This window comes from Delphinus delphis, chromosome 2 (assembly GCF_949987515.2).
Source record: "Delphinus delphis chromosome 2, mDelDel1.2, whole genome shotgun sequence".
Classification (NCBI taxonomy): domain Eukaryota; kingdom Metazoa; phylum Chordata; class Mammalia; order Artiodactyla; family Delphinidae; genus Delphinus; species Delphinus delphis.
The window spans coordinates 12,964,507-12,987,203 of record NC_082684.1 but is presented as its reverse complement, the minus strand read 5'-3'; the positions used below and the strand labels follow the sequence as shown (position 1 = coordinate 12,987,203).

The 22,697-nt window shown below is 36.5% G+C and overlaps 1 protein-coding gene across 1 annotated transcript in view; it reads right to left on the bottom strand.

The window, feature by feature from the left end:
- The window catches only part of CATSPERB (cation channel sperm associated auxiliary subunit beta), a 124,093-nt gene extending 108,288 nt beyond the window's left edge, over nt 1-15,805 (bottom strand). The window contains exons 1-3 of the mRNA XM_060001248.1: nt 15,727-15,805; nt 5,445-5,533; nt 3,141-3,281 (exon numbers count right to left, since the gene is read on the bottom strand). Of these exons, the coding sequence (XP_059857231.1) occupies nt 3,141-3,281; nt 5,445-5,533; nt 15,727-15,805 (309 nt within the window). The remainder of the gene's footprint in view (nt 1-3,140; nt 3,282-5,444; nt 5,534-15,726) is intronic.
- Between the last annotated feature and the right edge of the window lie 6,892 nt (nt 15,806-22,697).

Below are 22,697 nucleotides of genomic sequence, written 5' to 3'. Positions count from 1 at the left end.
ACAATTACTGAAGCCTGCGTGCCTAGAGCCCATGCTCCGCAACAAGAGAAGCCACCACAGTGAGAAGCCCATGCACCGTGACGAAGAGTAGCCCCTGCTTGCCGCAACCAGAGAAAGCCCGTGCACAGCAACAAAGACCCAACGCAAATATAAAAAAATAAAATAAATAAATTTATTTAAAAAAAGAAAGAAAGAATAAGTGAACTTAGATATATAACAATTGAAATTATTCAATTTGAAAAAGGTGGAAAATGATTAAAGAAAAATAAATGGAGCCGTAGAGATCTGTGGGTCAATAAAACGTGTTCCAAAATGTGCCTAATTGGAGTCCCAGTCAGGCAAAGAGACAGAGAAAGGGGTAGAACATTTCTTTGGAGAAATAGTGGTTGAAGACTTTCCAAATTCAATCCAAGTAGCCCAGAGAACCTCTCAGGGTAAATACAAAGAGAACATCTTAAAAGCACCCAGAGAAAAATAACACATTACATACAGGGGACAATAATAAAATTAATAGCTGACTTCTCATTCAGAAACAATGGTATCAGGTGACATATTCAAAATGCAGAATGACATATTCAAAATGCTGAAAGCAAATGAAGTCACCCAGCAATTCTATATCTGACAAAATAATCATTCAAAAACTAAGGTGACCACTAAAAACTACTAGAATTTATAAATGAGTTCAGCAAGTTCAGGATATAAGATAAATATACAAAAATTAAGTGTATTTTTTATACACTTGCAAAGAACACTCTGGAAATGAGAATAAGAAAGCAATTCTCCTTACAACAGCATCACAAAGAATAAAATATTAGACATAAATTTAACAAAAGAAGTGCAGGGCTTCCCTGGTGGTGCAGTGGTTGAGAGTCCGCCTGCCAATGCAGGGGACACGGGTTCGTGCCCCAGTCTGGGAAGATCCCACATGCCATGGAGCGGCTAGGCCCATGAGCCATGGCTGCTGAGCCTGTGCGCCCGGAGCCTGTGCTCCGTAACAGGAGAGGACACAACAGTGAGAGGCCCAAGTACCACAAAAAAAAAAAAAAAAAAAAAAAAAGGAAGTGCAAAACTTATACTCTGAAAACTACGAAAAACTGTTGAAAGAAATTCAAGAAAATGTAAATAAATGGAAAGACAACCCATATTCATGGATTGGAAGATTACTAAAATGGTGATACTCCCAAAACTGATCTACAAACTCAACACAATCCCTATTAGAATTGCAGCTGGCTTCTTTGTAAAAATTGACAAGTTTATCCTAAAATTCATATGGAAACTAGTGAAATTTATATGGAGGCTAGCAAAAACAATCTTGAAAAAGAAGAACAAAGATGGAGGACTCTTCCTTCTCAATTTCAAAACTTACTACAAAGCAGCAGTAACAAAACAACATGGTACTGGAATAAGGGTAGATGTATAGATCAAAGCAATAGATTTGATAATCCAGAAATAAACCCTCACATTTAGAGTTGATTGATTTTCAGCAAAAGTGCCAAAACAATTCAGTAGGGAAACAGTAATAGTATTTTCAACAGATGGTGCTAGGATAGCTGGATATCCACAAAATAATGAATGTGGACCCCCCTATCCCACACCACACACAAAATTCAACTCAAAATATATCAAAGACCTAAATGTAAAAGGTAAAACTATGAACCTCTCAGAAGAAAACATAGGGGTAAATCTCCATTACTCTGGATTAGGCAATGGATTCCTATTTATGACACTAAAAGAATAAGCAACAAAAGAAAAAATAGATACCTAAGACTTCATCAAAAACATTTTTGTGCATCAAAAGACAGTACCATGAAAATAAAAAATCCACCCACAGAATGGAAGAAAATATTTGCAAGTCATTTGTCTGATAAGGGACTTGAATTGAGAATGTATAAAGAACTTTTACAACTCAACAATAAAAAGACAACTCAATTAATAATCTATATAGATATCTTCACAAAGAAGATATTCAAATGGCCAATAAACACTGTTGAGCAATGAAAAGATGCTCAACATCATTAATCATCAGGGAAATGCAAATCAAAATATAATGAGATAGCACTTCACACCCAGTGGGATGGCTATAACAAAACAAAACAAAACAAAAAACAGAAAATAACAAGTGTTGGTGAGAATGTGGAAATTTGAACCCAAATATACTGATGATGGGTATGTAAAAGAGTCCAACCACTGTGGAAAACAGTCTGGCAGTTCCTCAGAAAGTTAAATATAGAGTTACCCTATAACCTAGCAATTCCATTTTCTAGTTATATACAGAAGAGAAATAAAAAACCAAAATTTCCACACAAAAACTGTACACAGAAGTTCATAGCAGCATTATTCATAATAGCCAAAAAGTGGAGAAAACCCAAATGTTCATCAACTGATGAATGGATAAACAAAATATGGTACCAAAACAGTGGGATATTATTTGGCAATATAAAGAAGTGAAGTACTGATACATGCTATCACATGGATGAACCTTGAAAACGTTATTCTAACCGAAAGAAGCCAGTCACAGAAGACGGCATATTATATGACTTCATTTACATGAAATGTTCAGAATAAGCAAATCTACAGAGACAGAAAGTAGATTAGTGGTTGCTTAAGACTGAGGAGTAGAAGGTAGAATGTGGAGTGATTGTCAATGGGTATGGGCTGTCTTTTGGAAGTGATGAAAGTGTTCTAAAATTAGATAGTAGTGATGGTTGCACTCTATGAATATACTAAAAACCATTTAATTGTACACTTTAAATAGGCAAATTGTATGGTATATAAATTATATCTTAATGAAGTTGTTACCCTAACACACAAAAAGGTGAAATAAAGGGGAAACAACTTCCAGAGAATTAATTGCCAGCAGACCTGCACTGTAAGAAATGCTACAAGTTCTTTATGCTGAAGACACTGGATGGCAATAAAAAGTAAAAAAAAAAAAAAAACCCCACATGAATCTTTTTCTTTTCTTCTCTTAATTTCTTTAAAAAATGACTTTAAAGTAAAAAGTATAACAATGTATTATTGGGTTTAAACCACATACAGATGTAATATTACTGGACTAGCTGTTTTTAAAAACACATGCTAAAAGGAAGAGTATTCTTCTTGTTAATAACATACCACAAAATAAAATAAAATGTAATTACCAAAGTTAAATTAAAGTGAAAGATGCCCGTATATGTACTATTTATGATTCCCAAGCTTGGAGCAAGTCCTCCTGATGTGAACACGCTTAGAAATTCCTTTGAAGTAAGCTCAATTTCAGATTGGAAAAAACACTGGATTTTCTTCAGGAAAGAGAAAAAAAACAAGTAGTGACAATTTGATGGAGAAGAGCATATTTTACATTAATTTGAAAGTGAGGAGAAATCTATGAAAAGTAGATGCTGCTGAAGATTGCTATCTCTAGTAATTCTAGTCTTTAACTTGGAAAAAAATCTATTTTGAAAAGTACACTTTCAGAACCCATCAGCCTATTATGCCAGTGTCATCATAGGTTTCAATTCATCCTATAATAATCTTTTCTGTCATAGAAATGGTCATAGAGTTATTATGTTTAACAAACATAGACTCAAAGTCACATGCTATCACATGTAGAAATTCCTATTTTATTAAAATCATTATTTTGTGTCTAAATAAAAAAGCAAATATATAAAGCAAAACTCATTTTACTGCATTTTTATTGAATATTTCCCAGTTTTGAGAAGGTATATGAAAAGGTAGCAATCACAAATGGTAGATTTCCCTGAAAACCAATATGGATAAGAAGAGCTTCATCTAACTTAGTTCTCCTAGTAGTTAAGATCCCTCTGGGCAAGTTACCTATCTGAATTTCAGTTTCCCTATCTATAAAATGGGGAAACATGTTCATTCCAAAGATATTTACTGACCCCTTAGCATGAATCAGGCAGTGTTATAGGTGCTGGTGAAACAGAATTAAACCAAACAGGCAAAAACCCCTGACCTAATGGAACTTATTTTCTAATGGGGCTTGGCAGGGAGATAAACTCAAACCCTTTTCCTTTGTCTTCAACTTCTCCACAATTTATTGCACTTTGTTAAGATATTATATAAGCTCCCAATTCTAAGGATCCCTTTGAGTTACTCATCGTTGAGTTCTCCCATGGGTATGTGCATTGCATGTGTAAATAAACTCTGCTTTTTTTGTTTTGTTTGTTGTTTGTTTTTGTTTTTTAGGGATTTTTTGGCTGTGCCGTGAGGCTTGCAGGATCTTAGTTCTCAAACCAGGGACTCAACCTGGGTCACAGCAGTGAAAGCACTGAGTCCTAACCACTGGACTGCCAGGGAATTCCCAAACTTCATTTTTATCTCCTGCTTAATCTGTCTTTTGTCAGTTTGTTTTACAGGCTCCAGCCACTGAACCTAAGAGGGGAGGTTCAGTACTCCCCTACAGTACTTATCTTACAGAAGATTAAATGTCATAATGAACATAAAACATTTTGAAAAATGCCTGACAAACACTTTATAAATGCTAGCTATTATTTCTACTAATACTTCTTCTAGAACTACCACATCACAACTATCCAAAAAGTAGATTATACTTCCCTTTCAAAAGGACAAAACTGAGGATCAGAGAGGTTAGGTAACCTGCCCTAGGGCACACATACCATATATGGCAGAACCAAAATTTGACCCCAGCTCTGTAGGTCTCTCTTCCTATAGAGCCCGTTCCTTTTCCATAATATTTAATCACAAATAGGAAAGACACGTGTGACTCAAAGGGCTTGCACTTCACAATAGTTGTAAATAAAAAACTAAATATACGTTTGGCATATTAAGAAGGAACCGGGAACTAAGTCAAAACAGACTTTAGGATAAATGTATTTGTCCTCATGGGGTGTTTTTCTTCGTTTTGTTTTATTTATCATAGACTTTTAGACAATCTGTGCAATTTTTATTAATTTATGTTTTTGTTAGCATTTGCTGCATGACTATCTTAACAGTAGAGCTTATTTTGTTGTGTTTTTAAAAATTTTGCCATTATTTGAATCAAAGGAGTCAAATAATCCCCTACCCAAAATGACACCTACAATGTGGTACTTGTTATAAAAGGGAAAGATTCTTTCCCAAGGTCATGTGAGGTAACGTTCTTTCACTAACAGGCTACATCTGTCAAACTTCAGATGGACAGATTAGAACCATAAAAAATGAAGAGCATTACAGCCAGTCTTTTTAAAAAAGGGATGGAGCCATCTTAAAAAAAAAAAAAAAAGCAAACCACCCAGGGTGTTCAATGGCTAAATGAAATATTTTACTTGATCCAAGTGGAATGAAATAGAAAGGATAGAAAGGATTATTTATATCAAATTTCACCTCCCCAAGTCTGAAAATAGTAGAAGGTATTTGAAGAGCGTACAGTGCTAATGGTTTCACCTATGCACTTAAAAGGAATATGAGGGCGTGTAGCACATGCTATTAGTGGACCTTACCAAGTCATCAGAGGAAAGATACAACTTGATTATTTCATTCTTTTGGGGGAACCCTTCGCTAGCACAAGCAAAGCGTTTCTCCGTATCACCTAAATAACACAAACATATATATATATATTTTTAGGTCACTAATGAAGAATTTCCATTAAAAGAACCATATTTTTTAAACAGAAAATATTTTTAAAGTATAAGAATTATAATTGTATATTTTAAATTCACATCACTCTAGATAAAGTTTAAATTTTCCACTTTATTTTTTCATTTTAAAGACACAATATCAGGACACTAAAAAGAAAGGTTTGACTGAGCACTAAAATAAAATATAACACATGCTAGGCTATGATACAGATTTTCAGAGGTGGCCAAAAACCAGTTCTTCACTCTTAAACTCCTCAACCTTGGTGAACATATAAAAGGGACAGAAGTTGGAGATTGGAGTGAATTTATGTTTTGATAGAGAGCTACTGATATGACTCCTCTCCCCAAAGGGTGGGAGTGTTGGGAGGAAGATCCCTCCTTCTTATCTTGTTCTAAAGTGAGTCTCTCTGGGAATTCCCTGGCAGTGCAGTGGTTAGGACTCTGCGCTTCCACTGCAGGGGGCATGGGTTCGCTCCCTGGTCAGGGAACTAAGATCCAGCATGCTGTGGCATGGCCAAATAAAATAAAATAAAATAAAATAAAAGAGTCTCTCATAGACAGCATAGAGTTGGATCATGTGTGATTATTTGTTTTTGTTTTTGATCATGTGTTTTTACCCATTCTGCCAATCTCCCAGTTTTGATTGGGAAATTTAATCCATTTGTAGTTAAAGTGATTACTGATAAGGAGAGACTTACTTCTATCATTTTGCTATTAGTTTTCTATATACCTTATAACTTTTTTGTCCTTCATTCCTGCATTACTGCCTTCTTTTGTATTTAGTTGATTTTCTTTTTGTAGTGAAACATGTAAATTCCTTTCATGTATATTTTATAGCTATTTCCTTTGTGATTACCATGGGGATTACATTTAACATCCTAATGGTGTACTACCCTAATTTGAATTTATAGCAGCTTAACTCCAATAACATAGAAAAACTCTGCTCCTTTAAAGCTCCATCCCCACTCCTTTCAGTTGTTGATATCATAAAATTATACCTTTAAATATTGTGTGCCCCCAAAACAAGAACTAATAATTCTTTTGAATGCATTAGTCTCTTAAGTTATGTAGAAAACAAGATTTGGAGTTACAAACCAAAATTACAATGATAGTAACTTTTGTACTAACAATTTTTTTCTTTAGAATGTATTAGTCTCTTAAATCATGTAGAAAATAAAAAGTGGAGTTACAATCCATTGTTACAATATAATTACCCACATATTTACCTTTATTTCTCCCTACTGCTTCAAGTGACTGTCTAGTGTCCTTTCATTTCCCCTTGCAGGACTCCCTTGAGCATTTTTTACATGGCAAATCTAGTGGTAACAAGCTCCCTCAGCTTTTGTTTACCTGGGAATGCCTTAATTTCTTCCTCACTCTTGAGGACAGTTTTCCCAGATATAGGATTCTTGGCTGACTGGTTTTTCTTTTAGCAATTTGAATATATCAGTCCACTGCCTTCTGGACTCCAAAGTTTCTGATAAGAAATCTGCTTATTATCTAATTGAGGATTCTTTGTGTGTGGTTATTCATTTCTCTCTTGCTGCTTTCAAGATTCTCTCTTTTTCTTTGGCTTTTGAAAGTTTGATTATAGTGTGTCTTGGTGTAGGTCTCTGTCAGTTCATCTGACTTGGAGTTTGTTTAACTTCCTGGAGATATATATATAGATATATATATATATATATATATATATATTATACATATTTATGCCTTTCATCAAATTTAGGAAGTTTTTAGCCATTATTTCTTCAAATAGTCTCTCTGCTCCTTTCTCTCTCTCTTCTGCTGTTACTCCCACAATGTGTGTTGGTCCACTTGATGGTTTCCCAGAGGTCTCTTACACTCTACACTTTTCTTCAACCTTTTTTCTTTCTGTTCCTGAGACTTGATAATTACAACTGTCTTACATTCAAGTTGCTGTTTTTTTCTTCTGCCTGCTTAAATCTGCCTTTGAATCCCTCTAGTGAGTTTTTCATTTCAGTTATCGTACTTTTCAGCCCCTGCATTTCTTCTTGGTTTCGTTTCAGGTTTTCTATTCCTCTATTAATACTTCCATTTTGCTCATACATTGTTTTCTTGACCTTCTCCACATCTTCTTTGGTTTTGGAAGCAACTTTAACATGGTTGTTTTAAAGTCTTTGTCTAGTAGATCTGCCATCCAATCTTTTTTCAGGATAATTTCTGGTGACTTATTTTTTTCCTTTAATGGGCCATACTCTCCTGTTTCTTTGTATGTCTTATAATTTTCTGTTGAAAACTGGACAGTTGAATCTAATAGTGTGGTAACTCTGGAAATTAGATTCTCCTCATTCCCCAGGATTTGCTTTTTTTTGTTACTGTTTTTGTCTTTCGGATTTCTAAAAAATTGTTGTAGGCTGTCTCTGTATCAAGGATCAACCTCAGGTGTAAATTTAAGGTCTTCTTAGGTCTTTTATGAGCCTGTGTCTTTTTTCCCTGGGCATGTGTTGTCACTTTGTAATTTATCCCCTTAAATGCAGTTTTTTTTGTTTGTGTTTTTTTTGATAGTCTTTAATGTCTGGCTCCCAAAGAGGAAAAAAATGAAAAAGGGAGTAAAAAGGGCACTGGTCCTTTAAGCCCCTTGAAAATCTATTCAGCTGAGGGAGAAGAGTTTGCAACAATGAGGGGAGGTACAACAACAATGGCTGCCTGCCTCTTTGCACCTCTGTGATCAGAAGCAGCAGAGTACAGATTCTCAATATTTGGAAGACAGGGTCCTTTTTGCCCATCCTAGCTTCTGCAAGTTGTGTGTGACTGCTCCAGTAACACGTGCACAGCTGCATGCCATGAGGTTGAGGGTGGGGCATGGGTAGTTTCTACTGTGATAAGAGTTGACAATGACTGAAATTAACTGCAACTTACTGTCCAAGCCTTCCCCTAGAAGTTGTAAGCCTTCAGCAGACTCCAGAGTTCCAAAAAAGTTGTATCAGACAGATTCGGCCAGTGCAGTTGTTGTCCAGTTGGGGAGGCAGATTTCTTGTGCTTCTCACTCTGCCATCTTCCCAGAATCCTCTATCCCTTCTCCTTATCTTGAGTTTGAGGAAAGAGGCTGTGATGGGACCACTCATCAATGTCATATGTATTCCTCTAATCTGGGGCATAAATTCAGACTCCTTCTTGGAAAAAGGCAGGACTTGATTTGATGAAGAGGATAGGCCCTATCCCTTGCTAGACCTGTATAGCTATTTTCACAAGAATCCTACTAAGTCATCTTAGAGAGAAACGCCCCCCATCCTTTTTTTAAAATTTATTTAATTTATTTATTTATTTATTGTGGCTGCATTGGGTCTTTTGTTGCTGCACACGGGCTTTCTCTAGTTGCGGTGAGCAGGGGCTACTCCTCGTTGCTGTGTGCAAGCTTCTTATTGTGGTGGCTTCTCTTGTTGCAGGCTTCAGTAGTTGTGGCTCACAGGCTCTAGAGCACAGGCTTAGTAGTTGTGGCGCACAGGCTTAGCTGCTCCGCAGCATGTGGGATCTTCCCAGACCAGGGCTCGAACCCGTGTATGCTGCATTGGCAGACAGATTCTTCACTGCACCACCAAGGGAAGCCCGCCCCATCCTTGATATCTAACCACTCTCAATATCTACTCAAATTCCTCATCCCCTACCATCCACCCAAATGGTCATGCTGGCCTGCCCTCAGCAAGAATACTGTTTGGTTAGCTGAGCAAGAATCCTCCCTACTCTTGATGTCTCCTCTTAGTAATTTTCCATACAAAGACACAATTTCCCCCACAATGAACCTGCTCCTTGGCTATAAATTCCCACTTGCCTATGTTGTATTTGGAATTGAGACTAGTTCTATACTGAGATCTTTTTTCCTCAATTGCAACAGTCCCTGAAAAAATTGTAGTTTTACAGCTTTAAATATTGTCCAGCTCTGGTTTTCTATGTCTCAATGAAGTTGAAGCCAGATGCTGCAAAAGTACTGAAGGACATCAGACGTAAGGCTAGATGAAGGGTGACTACAAACATCTTTTGTAACAAACATGGGTTTTGGTGGTATACAATGGCAAAGTACTTCTTAAAAAACTGTCTAAAGATGAGTTAGGGATATTTTTATATTACTTTTTAAAAAGTGTTTTAAATTTTCTGACCCTTTTTTTTTAAACATCTTTATTGGAGTATAATTGCCTACATTGTTGCATTAGTTGTTGCTGTATAACAAAGTAAATCAGCTATACCTATACATATATGCCCGTATCCCCTCCCTCTTGCATCTCCCTCCCACCCTCCCTATCCCACCCCTCTAGTTGGTCACAAAGCAACAAGCTGATCTCCCTGTGCTATGTGGCTGCTTCCCACTAGCTACCTATTTTACATTTGGTAGTGTATATATGTCAGTGTCACCCTCTCACTTCGTCTCAGCTTACCCTTCCCCCTCCCCATGTCCTCAAGTCCATTCTCTATGTCTGCATCTTTATTCCTGTCCTGCCCCTAGGTTCTTCAGAACCTTTTTCTTTTTTTTAGGTTCCATACATATGTGTTAGCCTACGGTATCTGTTTCTCTTTCTGACTTCCTTCACTCCTCTGTATGACAGACTATATTCCATTGACAGTAATATTCCATTGTATATATGTGCCACATCCTCTTTATCCATTCATCTGTTGAAGGACACTTAGGTTGCTTCCATGTCCTGGCTATTGTAAATAGAGCTGCAGTGAACATTGTGGTACATGACTCTTTTTGAATTTTGGTTTTCTCAGGGTATATGCCCAGTAGTGGGATTGCTGGGTCATATGGTAGTTCTATTTGTAGTTTTTTAAGGAACCTCCATACTGTTCTCCATAGTGGCTGAACCAATTCACATTCCCACCAGCAGTGCAAGAGTGTTCCCTTTTCTCCACACCCTCTCCAGCATTTATTGTTTCTAGATTTTTTGATGATGGCCATTCTGACTGGTGTGAGATGATATCTCATTGTAGTTTTGATTTGCATTTCTCTAATGATTAATGATGTTGAGCATTCTTTCATGTGTTTGTTGGCAGTCTGTATATCTTCTTTGGAGAAATGTCTGTTTAGGTCTTCTGCCCATTTTTGGATTGGGTTGCTTGTTTTTTTGTTATTGAGCTGCATGAGCTTCTTGTAAATTTTTGAGATTAATCCTTTGTCAGTTGCTTCATTTGCAAATATTTTCTCCCATTCTGAGGGTTGTCTTTTGGTCTTGTTTATGGTTTCCTTTGCTGTGCAAAAGCTTTTAAGTTTCATTAGGTCCCATTTGTTTATTTTTGTTTTTATTTCCATTACTCTAGGAGGTGGGTCAGAAAGGATCTTGCTGTGATTTATGTCATAGAGTGTTCTGCCTATGTTTTCCTCTAAGAGTTTGATAGTTTCTGGCCTTACATTTAGGTCTCTAATCCATTTTGAGCTTATTTTTGTGTATGCTGTTAGGGAGTGATCTAATCTCATACTTTTACATGTACCTGTCCAGTTTTCCCAGCACCACTTATTGAAGAGGCTGTCCTTTCTCCACTGTACATTCCTGCCACTTTTATCAAAGATAAGGTGACCATAGGTGCATGGGTGTATCTCTGGGCTTTCTATCCTGTTCCATTGATCTATATGTCTGTTTTTGTGCCAGTACCATACTGTCTTGATTACTGTAGCTTTGTAGTATAGTCTGAAGTCAGGGAGTCTGAATCCTCCAACTCCATCTTTCTTTCTCAAGATTGCTTTGGCTATTTGGGGTCTTTTGTGTTTCCATACAAATTGTGCAATTTTTTGTTCTAGTTCTGTGAAAAATGCCATTGGTAGTTTGATAGGGATACAACTGATTCTGTAGATTGCTTTGGGTAGTAGAGTCATTTCCATAATGTTGATTCTTCCAGTCCAAGAACATGGTATATCTCTCCATCTGTTTGTATCATCTTTAATTTCTTTCATCAGTGTCTTATAGTTTTCTGTATACAGGTCTTTTGTCTCCCTAGGTAGGTTTATCCTAGGTATTTTATTCTTTTTGTTGCAATGGTAAATGGGAGTGTTTCCTTAATTTCTCTTTCAGATTTTTCATTATAAGTGTATAGGAATGCAAGAGATTTCTGTGCATTAATTTTGCATCCTGCTACTTTACCAAATTCATTGATTAGCTCTAGTAGTTTTCTAGTGGCATCTTTAGGATTCTCTATGTATAGTATCATGTCATCTGCAAACAGTGACAGTTTTCCTTCTTCTTTTCTGATCTGGATGCCTTTTATTTCTTTTTCTTCTCTGATTGCTGTGGCTAAAACTTCCAAAACTATGTTGAATAATAGTGGTGAGAGTGGGCAACCTTGTCTTGTGCCTGATCTTAGAGGAAATGGTTTCAGTTTTTCACCATTGAGAATGATGTTGGCTGTGTGTTTGTCATTTATGGCCTTTATCATATTGAGGTAAGTTCCCTCTCTTCCTACTTTCTGGAGATTTTTTTTATCATAAATGGGTGTTGAATTTTGTCAAAAGCTTTTTCTGCATCTATTGAGATGATCATACAGTATTGATCCTTCAATTTGTTGATATGGTGCATCACATTGATTTCTTTGCATATATTGAAGAATCCTTGCATTCCTGGGATAAACCCCACTTGATCATGGTGTACGATTCTTTTAATGTGCTGCTGGATTCTGTTTGCTAGTATTTTGTTGAGGAGTTTTGCATCTATGTTCATCTATGATATTGGCCTATAGTTTTCTTTTTTTGTAACATCTCTGTCTGGTTTTGGTATCAGGGTGATGGTGGCCTTGTAGAATGAATTTGGGAGTGTTCCTCCCTCTGATATATTTTGGAAGAGTTTGAGAAGGATAGGTGTTAGCTCTTCTCTAAATGTTTGATAGAATTCACCTGTGAATCCATCTGGTCCTGGGTTTTTGTTTGTTGGAAGATTTTTAGTCACAGTTTCAATTTCAGTGATTGTGATTGGTCTGTTCATATTTTCTATTTCTTCTTGGTTCATTCTCAGAAGGTTGTGCTTTTCTGAGAATTTGTCCATTTCCTCCAGGTTGTCCATTTTATTAGCAAATAGTTGCTTGTAGTAATCTCTCATGATCCTTTGTATTTCTGCAGTGTCAGTTGTTACTTCTCCTTTTTCATTTCTAATTCTGTTGATTTGAGTCTTCTCCCTTTTTTTCTTGATGAGTCTGGCTAATGGTTTATCAATTTTGTTTATCTTCGCAAAGAACCAGCTTTTAGTTTATTGATCTTTGCTATGGTTTCCTTCATTTCTTTTTCATTTATTTCTTATCTGATCTTTATGACTTCTTTCCTTCTACTAACTTCGGGGATTTTTTGTTCTTCTTTCTCAAATTGCTTTAGGTATAAGGTTAGTTTGTTTATTTTAGATGTTTCTTGTTTCTTGAGGTAGGATTGTATTGCTCTAAACTTCCCTCTTAGAACTGCTTTTGCTGCATCCCATAGGTTTTGGGCTGTCATGTTTTCATTGTCATTTGTTTCTAGGTATTTTTTGATTTCTTCTTTGATTTCTTCAGTGATCTCTTGATTATTTAGTAGCATATTGTTTAGCCTCCATGTGTTTGTATTTTTTACAGATGTTTTCCTGTAATTGATATCTAGTCTCATAGCATTGTGGTCGGGAAAGATACTTATACAATTTCATTTTTCTTAAATTTACCAAGGCTTGATTTGTGGCCCAAGATATGATCTATCCTGGATAATGTTCCATGAGCACTTCAGAAGAAAGTGTATTCTGTTGTTTTTGGATGGATTGTCCTATAAATATCAATTAAGTCCATCTTGTTTAATGTACCATTTAAAGTTTGTGTTTCCTTATTTATTTTCATTTTGGTTGATCTGCCCATTTGTGAAAGTGGGGTGTTAAAGTCCCCTACTATTATTGTGTTACTGTCAATTTCCCCTTTTATGCCTGTTAGCATTTGCCTTATGTATTGAGGTGCTCCTATGCTGGCTGCATAAATATTTACAATTGTTATATCTTCTTCTTGGATTGGTCTCTTGATCATTATGTATTGTCCTTCGTTGTCTCTTGTAATAGTCTTTATTTTAAAGTCTATTTTTGCTGATATGAGAATTTCTACTCCAGCTTTTTTGATTTCCATTTATCTTTTTGAAATGACAAATGGCTGTCAGGAATATGCTGACACATAGTTTCAAAAAGTAAATCAGGACTCAGTCTATCCATTCAAACTGAAGGTTCATTTGAACAATGAACATTAAATTAAATACCTTTAAAAATGCATGCTGTGGAGAGAGCATTTTGAATATAGGCAGCTGGAAATGTTCACATTAGTATGTGATTTTGTTACTGGAAATCTCATAAATATATCTATAATAACTGTCATATCTGCAATACTTTAGAAACTTGAAAATGGAAATTTTTTTTACTTGATTTAAATATTTCAAATGAATTTCAATGAAGTTTGGAACTATTTGCTTAAAATGGAAAAAAGTTGATTGACATACAGAAAGTTGAAAGCTTACTAAAATTTTTTCAATAAAAACCTTTACAAAGTTGATAGATAGGATTGAAAAATGAGTATCATGATTTATTCATTAAGCCAACATGCATTTATCCCATTTAGATATACAAAAATTTGTGAGATATATTTTTAATATAATAGCTAATTTAAGTTAAATACCAAAATAAATTGAATTAGAGCCAGATATTCAAATCTCTATAAACTTTGACTCCAAGATTTAAAAAAATATATTTACATCACATTTTCTCACCAAAAATCTTAAAATTTCAAAGAATTTTATGATGTTGATCAGTATACTTTATAATAATTTAAAAAGATTATTTCATCCTTTTTCATCCCCTTTTAATTTCTGGTTTTTGTGTAGGTTTACAAGGTACACAATATATTAGTACAGTAGTACAAGTACATAATTTAAAAATAAATAGAAAATATTGGAGAACCAAGCTTGCACTTTTTTTTTTCCAACTGATGCAATGCATGACCAAAAAACTGACTTCATGACTGAAGATCTGGTGTAAACTACTGTCATCGTCTTCTGTCTGTTCTCTCTGCCTACCAACTTTCCCTTCACCAATCTACTTTACATAATGCTGCCACATTAATCTTCCTAAACTGTAGCTTTGAGATGTTACTCCCCTATCCAGTCATCTTAAATGACTTTCCAATGAATATAGACTAAAGCCCAAATTCCTTAGCTTGGCATTCAAGTACCTCTATAATATAAGCCAGTTTCCTATCTTTCCAAAATATTTTACTTCTTCTATTCCTTCATTCAAGTCAGAATGAACTATTTACTGCTCCCTTCATGTTCTGTGGTTGCCTACCTCTACGACTTTATTCATCACTTACCTGATGTTGTCTTTGTAGGATGCTCTTCCCCATGCATGTACAGACATTTGGGGGACAAATATGGATTGATACCTTTCATACAGTGTTTTCTCTGACTCACTCCATCCCCTGCCCCAGTTGGAAGTACATTCTCCCTTCTCTGAAATCTCATAAGTTTGCCAGTGACTATCCAATCTTTGGTTATGTCCATACTTGTGTAATATATTCTCTAGTGGAATATAGGAATTAGAACTGGTTCATCCCAGAACTCACCCAATTCTGCAACACACCCATGTGTAGAAGAGACCCTGAGTCTCTCCATCCACTCAGTCAACAATTTTTTGACCATCGACTATGTTCTGGTAGATCCAGTTCAGGATACTACAGAATCTATACAATCTGCACAAATGGAGGTGGATTTGTCTTATTCCTTTTGTAAAGTTTTACACCATGAAAGTCCTATTGGGCAATTTAATCCATGTATTAATTTCAGAAAATTCTCAGTCTATTAGCCTATAATTCAGTTTACAATTCATCCTACATGCAACCATTCATGGAGGAAAAATCAAAAAGATCTATCCAAATAATTCAAATTTTGCAAATATAAAATGTTCCTTAAAATTTAAATATTCTATGACTTATAAGTAATGAAATACTATAACAAAAGAAAAGTCCCGATGTACACAATGATATTATTAGAAACCTCTGGACCAGAGTACAATAGATAATACCTGGGAAAAACTGGAAGATAAAGTAAAGAAGAAGTACTAAAAGAAAAATATTTTAACTGTTAGTGAGGAAGGGATATAAAGGGGAAGTTTTGAGAGATATTCTCTATTTTAGAGAGTAAAAAGAGTCTGAAACTTACCTTTATTATATGTTATTCCTGATGAAAAATCAAAAATGTTCAAAAGTAAAATCATAACATATAAAAGTGGCAATTCCATCTGTTGGAAGAAAAAAATTATTGCCATTCAATTACTCTGAAGATATTTTTTAGTTCCTTTTGCTATAAACAATGGCAAAGAAATCATCTCTTCTTTGAATTAAAAATATTTCTCATTATGTGACAAAAGCAGACAACAATTGACTAAGCTCTACACTTACTCCTTAACTGGTATTAAAGATATTTATAAATATAATTATTGCAAACTAAAGAGCTGTGGCTCAGGGTTTTCTGCAACTGTTAGAAAGGCATGATCAATTCTACATCTGTGTAAAACACAACCTGACTTGATAAAGACTCAGGATGGTACAGTTGTACCTTGATCTGAGACTGTGACAGTATTGCTCTTGGGAGAGACAATCCATGTGAGTCCTGAGCACCCCTGTACATCCTTGCTGTGTGCCAGGAATGCAAGGCCCTTTTCTCAGAGTTGTGCTTGCAGCAAGCAACCTTGAGGCACGAGGTAACATCCTCTGGACAAGCACAGGATTGTTTCCATGGTGAATCTCCCAACTCCGTGTTCTTCTCCTGTAATGCACACCACTATGTGTGTTAGCAAGTATCTGTCATGGGCTGAATTGTTCCCCCCTCCCAAATTCATATGCTGAAGTCCTAACCCCCAGTATATCAGAATGTGGTCATATTTGGAGATAGGGTATTTACAGAAGTAATTAAGTTAAAATGAAATCATTAGGGTAGGCCCTAATCCAGTATAACTGGTGTCTTTATAAGAAGGCGAAATTTGGACACTCTCTTGTACAGGTAGAAGATGATATGAAGACACAGGGAGAAGGCAGCCGTTTACAAGCCAAGGAGAGAGGCCTGGAACAGATCCTTCCCTCGTGGCTCTCAGAGGGAACTAGCTCTGCTAACATCTTGATGTTGAAACTGAGCAGGACCCTTTGGTACCCTCTCACTTCGTTTGGGACTCTCTGTGCCCCACATCTCTTGAAGTAAAAGAGGTTTCTCCTGACGTCTTCAGGTTTCTCCCGAGTCTCAAAAGGCTGGCTAAAGAGTTAATGATTAGGAAAATGTGAACATATAATAATAAAGAATAACTGTTGGGCCAGGAAAGTAAACTGGTAACAATTTAAACAAAAGATCAGCCATAACAGCAGAGTCACAGGACCTTTAGTTCGTCCATGAAGGACATAGATAACAATGTCTGAAGCACATTCTTAAGTTGTTTTTACAGAAACTAGACTCCCACCAGATGGAAACAGCTGACCATAAGTGCGTAGACTCCAGACCAATTGGGATCAGAAAGTTGATGATGTTGACTCTGGAAACATCACCCTGTTACCTCATTGCCAATCAATCAGAAGAATGTCCATGAACTGATCAGGCACCCTGCAACCCACATCCCTAATGGTGCCTTAAAAAACCCTTCCCTGAAAGCCATCAGGGAGTTCAGGTCCTTTGAGTACTAGCTGCACATTCTCCTTTCTTGGCACCCTGCAATAAACGTACTTTCCTTCACCACAACCCGGTGTCAGACTGGTTTTGCTGCACATCAGGGAAACCGACCCAAATCCAGGGTCGGGATAATCTCAGATTTCTAAACTCCAGAGCTGTGAGACAATAAATTTCTGTTGCTTAAACCACTCAGTGTGTGGTACCTTGTTAGCCCTAGTAAACTAATACAGCATGAGACTCCATGGGACTAGGGTGGGAGGAGGGAGGGAGGAAGGGGACATGGAGAACTGGAGTGAACATCATGTTGACAGTGACTACTGCTTTTGCTGTGAGTGATAAAGTCCTACATCTCTGACCCAGGAGTCTGTATCTTTTGCCAGCACCCAAGAAACAGTAACAGACTGACTCGCCAGCTATAGGAAGAGTAAATTCCAGCTCCTTTGGGGTTCCTGACAACTGCTGAGTAAATTAAATTTAACTGATGTTTTTCTTCCCTCAAAATTGATTTTCTTGATTCAATACATTTAACTGACAGTAGAAAGCTCAACATTTGTTGGATTTTGAATTCCTCACCCTTATCACATGGTTAGGGGAGAATTGTTTTTTAAGTGCATTTTTTAGTCATCTAAGAAAACAACTTGTTTTCACAAGAGGAAATAAATGGTCCATCAAAATTACATCTGCACGGTGCTAGGCTCAATATTATTTTTGGTATAAGAATGAATTCAACATTAAATGGAGAAGTTACCAGAGGCAAACTTTGAAAATAGTGCCCTTATCAGGCAAATCTTGTATTATTTTGCTAAACATTCAAATTAAATGACATAACACCATTATTAGAACCCATAAGCTTTCCTCATCCCTGAAATACTGTCTGAAATGTATTATATTCCAGGACCCCAGTTTGGATGACTTCTTAATAAGTTATCTTCAAAGTTGCTCCAATTCAGTTCTCTCAAGTAAATATAAGAAGATCTCTAATTTCATTTAAGTGGATTTGACTGTACCTGTCTTTGAGTCAAAAACTAAAAACTTAATTTGAAAGGCTTTTAAATGCTTTCATTAAGGAAAGGAAACCCGAGAGAGCATATTTACGGGCAAGACAGCCAAGGAGTGATCTTTGAACACTGCATGGCTTTGTGCTAGCTGCACATTCCCTTACTCTAATAATTCAGCCCATATATATAAATTCATATTTATAGCTTATATATATAATTATATATATAATTTTTTTAAATTTAGAGATGAAATGTACTTTACTTTAGAGTTGACATATGAGACATTAAGTAACATGTCCAAAGTCCGTTACTAGCTAGTTACAGAGTTGGGCTTAGAACCAAGGTTTCCTGATTGAATTGATCTAGTCAGCGTAAAAAGATGCCACAAAATGAAAATTTCAAAACTTATTCCACATAACATTCTTGAGTAGATTTGACCGCTCACCAAAACTGCTAAATTTGTTCACCATAATTCTGCTTCATACATACATTAGTCTCATTCTTCTCCTTCTTCAATATTATGACTTTCTCAATTTGGTACTACCTTCTTTCAACAATTATCTCATGGTTAGAAAAAAGGCACAGACTTTGGCCTAAGATCAGCTCTGCCCACTGAGATGTTTGATCTTGGGAAAGTTACTTAACTTCTTCAAGTTTACTTTCTATTCAGTAAAATAGGGACAACACTTCACAGGGTTGTTGTGAGAATTAAATGAATAATATACTAAAACATCTAACAGCTAGCTACTTTACACAAACTAAGCACTTGATAAATATTAGCTCTGAATCCATATCTTTATACATTGAAGCAACTTCTTTATCTTCATCACACTCTCCTATGCATCCTTAACAGTCAAATTATCCCCACTTATTATTCCCATTTAATGCTTATGAGTTTCATGTAACGGTCAGATATAGGTCATATATCTGGGTATTTTCTATTCTCTGGCATCAAATAAATATTGGGAATTGTCCCAAAGGAGGAACCTACCGGTTCATTCGTAGTTACTCTGTTATCATGGAAGAGTGATTACACTGTAAATTCATACTATAGTAGGGCCCTTATTTCTTACTGTAATTCCTTCTTAGTGGGGTGCCCAACCAGTTGCACTTTTCTTTTTTATATTTTCCCAAGCTTTCTTCTATACAGGCTGAGAAAGAAGACCCAAAACTGGGAGCTGAGTTTTCACAGTTTACTGGTTTAGTAGTCCACTTAACTCTGGTAACAGCCAATCAGCTGCTACCAAGTATAGAAGCATGCTTAGAAAAATCTAAAGGACAGGCAGTTGGAATTTCCAATTAACTGCCTCTTCAAAGAGCACCAAAGATCATTTTCTGTGTTCACATCAGTGTCCTGAAGGAAGAGTGGGACTTAAAAGAATGAAGACCTTATTGATAGGGTAAGCAAGAAAATTAAATACACAAAGCAAAAAGATAGGAATGAACTACTTGTGCATGGGAATCAGTAAGACCAAATGATATGCCAATCTGCTCTTCAGGTTCATTCTTGTGTAAATGTCCTTGGTGGGGTTGATTATACCCACTCAGCCTGCCTTTGACCAGTGGGCTGAGACTGAACCTTTCTTACTTAGCACCCTAACTAGTCATCAAGGTCACAGAAGCTAACAAATAATTTTTTAAATGATGATAATAAAACCTGCTTTACATTCATGTTTTCCTTCAGAAGTCCCTTCAAATGGCCATGTAGAATCTGCTTATACCCATATCATGAAAGATAGCTGGTTATCTGGGTTACCTATTCCTAAAGAGCCCATGTAAGAAAAACTTTCTCTCACATTTTCTGGTGACTTTAACTGAAAGAAAAAAGTTACTCCTCAACCTGCAACAATGTGCAAAACTCAACAAAATATCTCTCCCAATAAAGACTCAGTTCCTCCCCTATTAAGGGTAAGGATCTGCTTTCAGTCAGTTACTGTTGAATTACACTTTGATTTGAAGGAAAGCTCCCATAGCAGAGCTTTTATCTGTAACAGTAGAATGAAAATGTTCTTCTCCCTGGAAAACAAGACAGGCACGGGGCATCTAGTTAGGAAATTTGGGGACAAGGAAAGGGGCTCATTGGAAGGATGACTTTGACTTTTTCTGCAATTTTTCTCTGACTATAAAAGTGCTCATTGTGCAAAACTTGAAAAATACAAACAGGTACAGAGAAATTAATTACCCATAAACCAACAATCAGATATAAGCACTATTAACACTTTGACCTATTTCTACAATCTGTTCCCTACACATTTATGTGTTTCATATAGGATCCTTCTGTATATAGCTTCAGTATATAGCTTTCAGTCATTGTTATTCTGACCATTTTTTCATGTAATTCAACTTTAAAAATTTTTTTCACAATTACATATCTAAAATAACTACAATTTATTTAAACATAAGTCATTCAGTTGTTTCCAGTGTTTTCCTGTTATGAATAGTATAACTGAATAATCCTGAAAAAAATATTTCCCTGCATTTAAATATATTTCTTTAGGATATAAATATATTTAAGATTCTTGGTATATGTTGGAAAATTGCTTTCCAGAAAATGCAGTGTTTGGGGCTTCCCTGGTGGAGCAGCAGTTAAGAATCCACCTGCCAATACAGGGGATGTGGGTTCGAGCCCTGGTCTGGGAAGATCCCACATGCCTCAAAGCAACTAAGCCCACGCGCCACAACTACTGAGCCTGCGCTCTAGAGCCCGCAAGCCACAACTAGTGAGCCCGTGAGCTGTGACTACTGAAGCCCACGTGCCCTAGAGCTTGTGCTCCGCAACAAGAGAAGCCACCACAATGAGAAGCCTGCACACCCCAATGAAGAGTAGCCCCCCACTCACTGCAACTAGAGAAAGCCTGTGCGCAGCAACGAACACCCAACACAGCCAAAAATAAATTAATTAATTAATTAAAAGAAAAAAAAGAAATGCCTGTGGGACATACAGTTAAGAAAAAATGTAGTGCTGAGAATTAGATATAATCTGTAACAGTTTGATAGGCAAAAAAGTATCTCATTGTTTTACTTTTTAAAATATTGGTACAATTTAATATTTAAGATATGCTTGTTAGCCATTTTGTCTTCTATAAATTATCTGGACATATTCTTGACCATTTTCTGTTGGAATTTTAGTGTTTTGCTTGTGAAATGGTAAAAGAATTTCTTGCAATACTTACAATGAATATTAAACCCAATTAGTCACCTAATTTTGTTTACAATGGGTTTTGATACATAGTAATTCAAATCTGATGCAATCAAATTTATCAGTATTTTCCTTTGTTTCTGTTGCCTTATAGTTTCAAAGTCTACCCCCATCCAGAGACATACTTTTCTTATGCTTTTTGTGACCACCAAGATGGGTGGGATAGGGAAGGTGGGAGGGAGATGCAAGAGGGAGGGGATATGGGGATATGTGTATACATATAGCTGATTCACTTTGTTATACAGCAGAAACTAACACAACATTGTAAAGCAATTGTACTCCAATAAAGATGTTAAAGAAAAAATTTAAAGACTCAAAACGTTCAAAGAATAAAATAACAAGGACATTTTGATCACCCCAGATTAACATTACTACCAGTTTAAAAAAATTATTATGGGATATTCCAACATTAGAAAAAGATTCCAAACAAAAGAAAAAGAAAGACTGTACAATCAGCCTCTTTGTATCCATCATCTAGCTTCAGTCCTGTTTCATCAATACATACACCCATTTATCATCCTCCTTCAGGATAATCTTGAAGATATCCTAGACATTTATACATATTTCAGTACATACTTCTAAGAGAAAATGACAATTTAATTTATTATTTATTTATTTATTCATTCATTTATGGCTGTGTCAGGTCTTAGCTGCAGCACACGGGATCTTTGTTGATGCGTGTGGGATCTTTCGTTGTAGCGTGCAGGCTTCTCTCTAGTTGTGGTGTGCTGATTTTCTCTTCTCTACTTGTGCCACGCAGGCTCCAGGACATGTGGGTTCTGTAGTTGTGGCACGCGGGTTCCAGAGTGTGTGGGCTCTGTAGTTAGAGGCACAGAGGCTCTCCAGTTGAGGTGAGCAAGCTCAGTAGTTGTGGCACATGGGCTTAGTTGCCCCACAGCATGTGGGATCTTAGTTCCCTCACCAGGGATCAAAACCTTGTCCCCAGCATTGTAAGGTGGATACTTTACCACTGGACCACCAGGGAAGTCCAAAAATGACATTATTAAAATAAAACAAAACCACAATACTGGACTTCCCTGGTGGTGCAGTGGTTAAGAATCTGCCTGCCAGTGCAGGGGACATGGGTTCGAGCCCTGGTCTGGGAAGATCCCACATGCTGCAGAGCAACTAAGCCTGTGCACCACAACTACTGAGCCTGCACTCTAGAGCCCGTGAACCATAACTACTGAGCCTATGTGCTACAACTACTGAAGCCCGTGCGCCTAGAGCCCATGCTCTGCAACAAGAGAGGCCATCCAAATGAAAAGGCCGCGCACTGC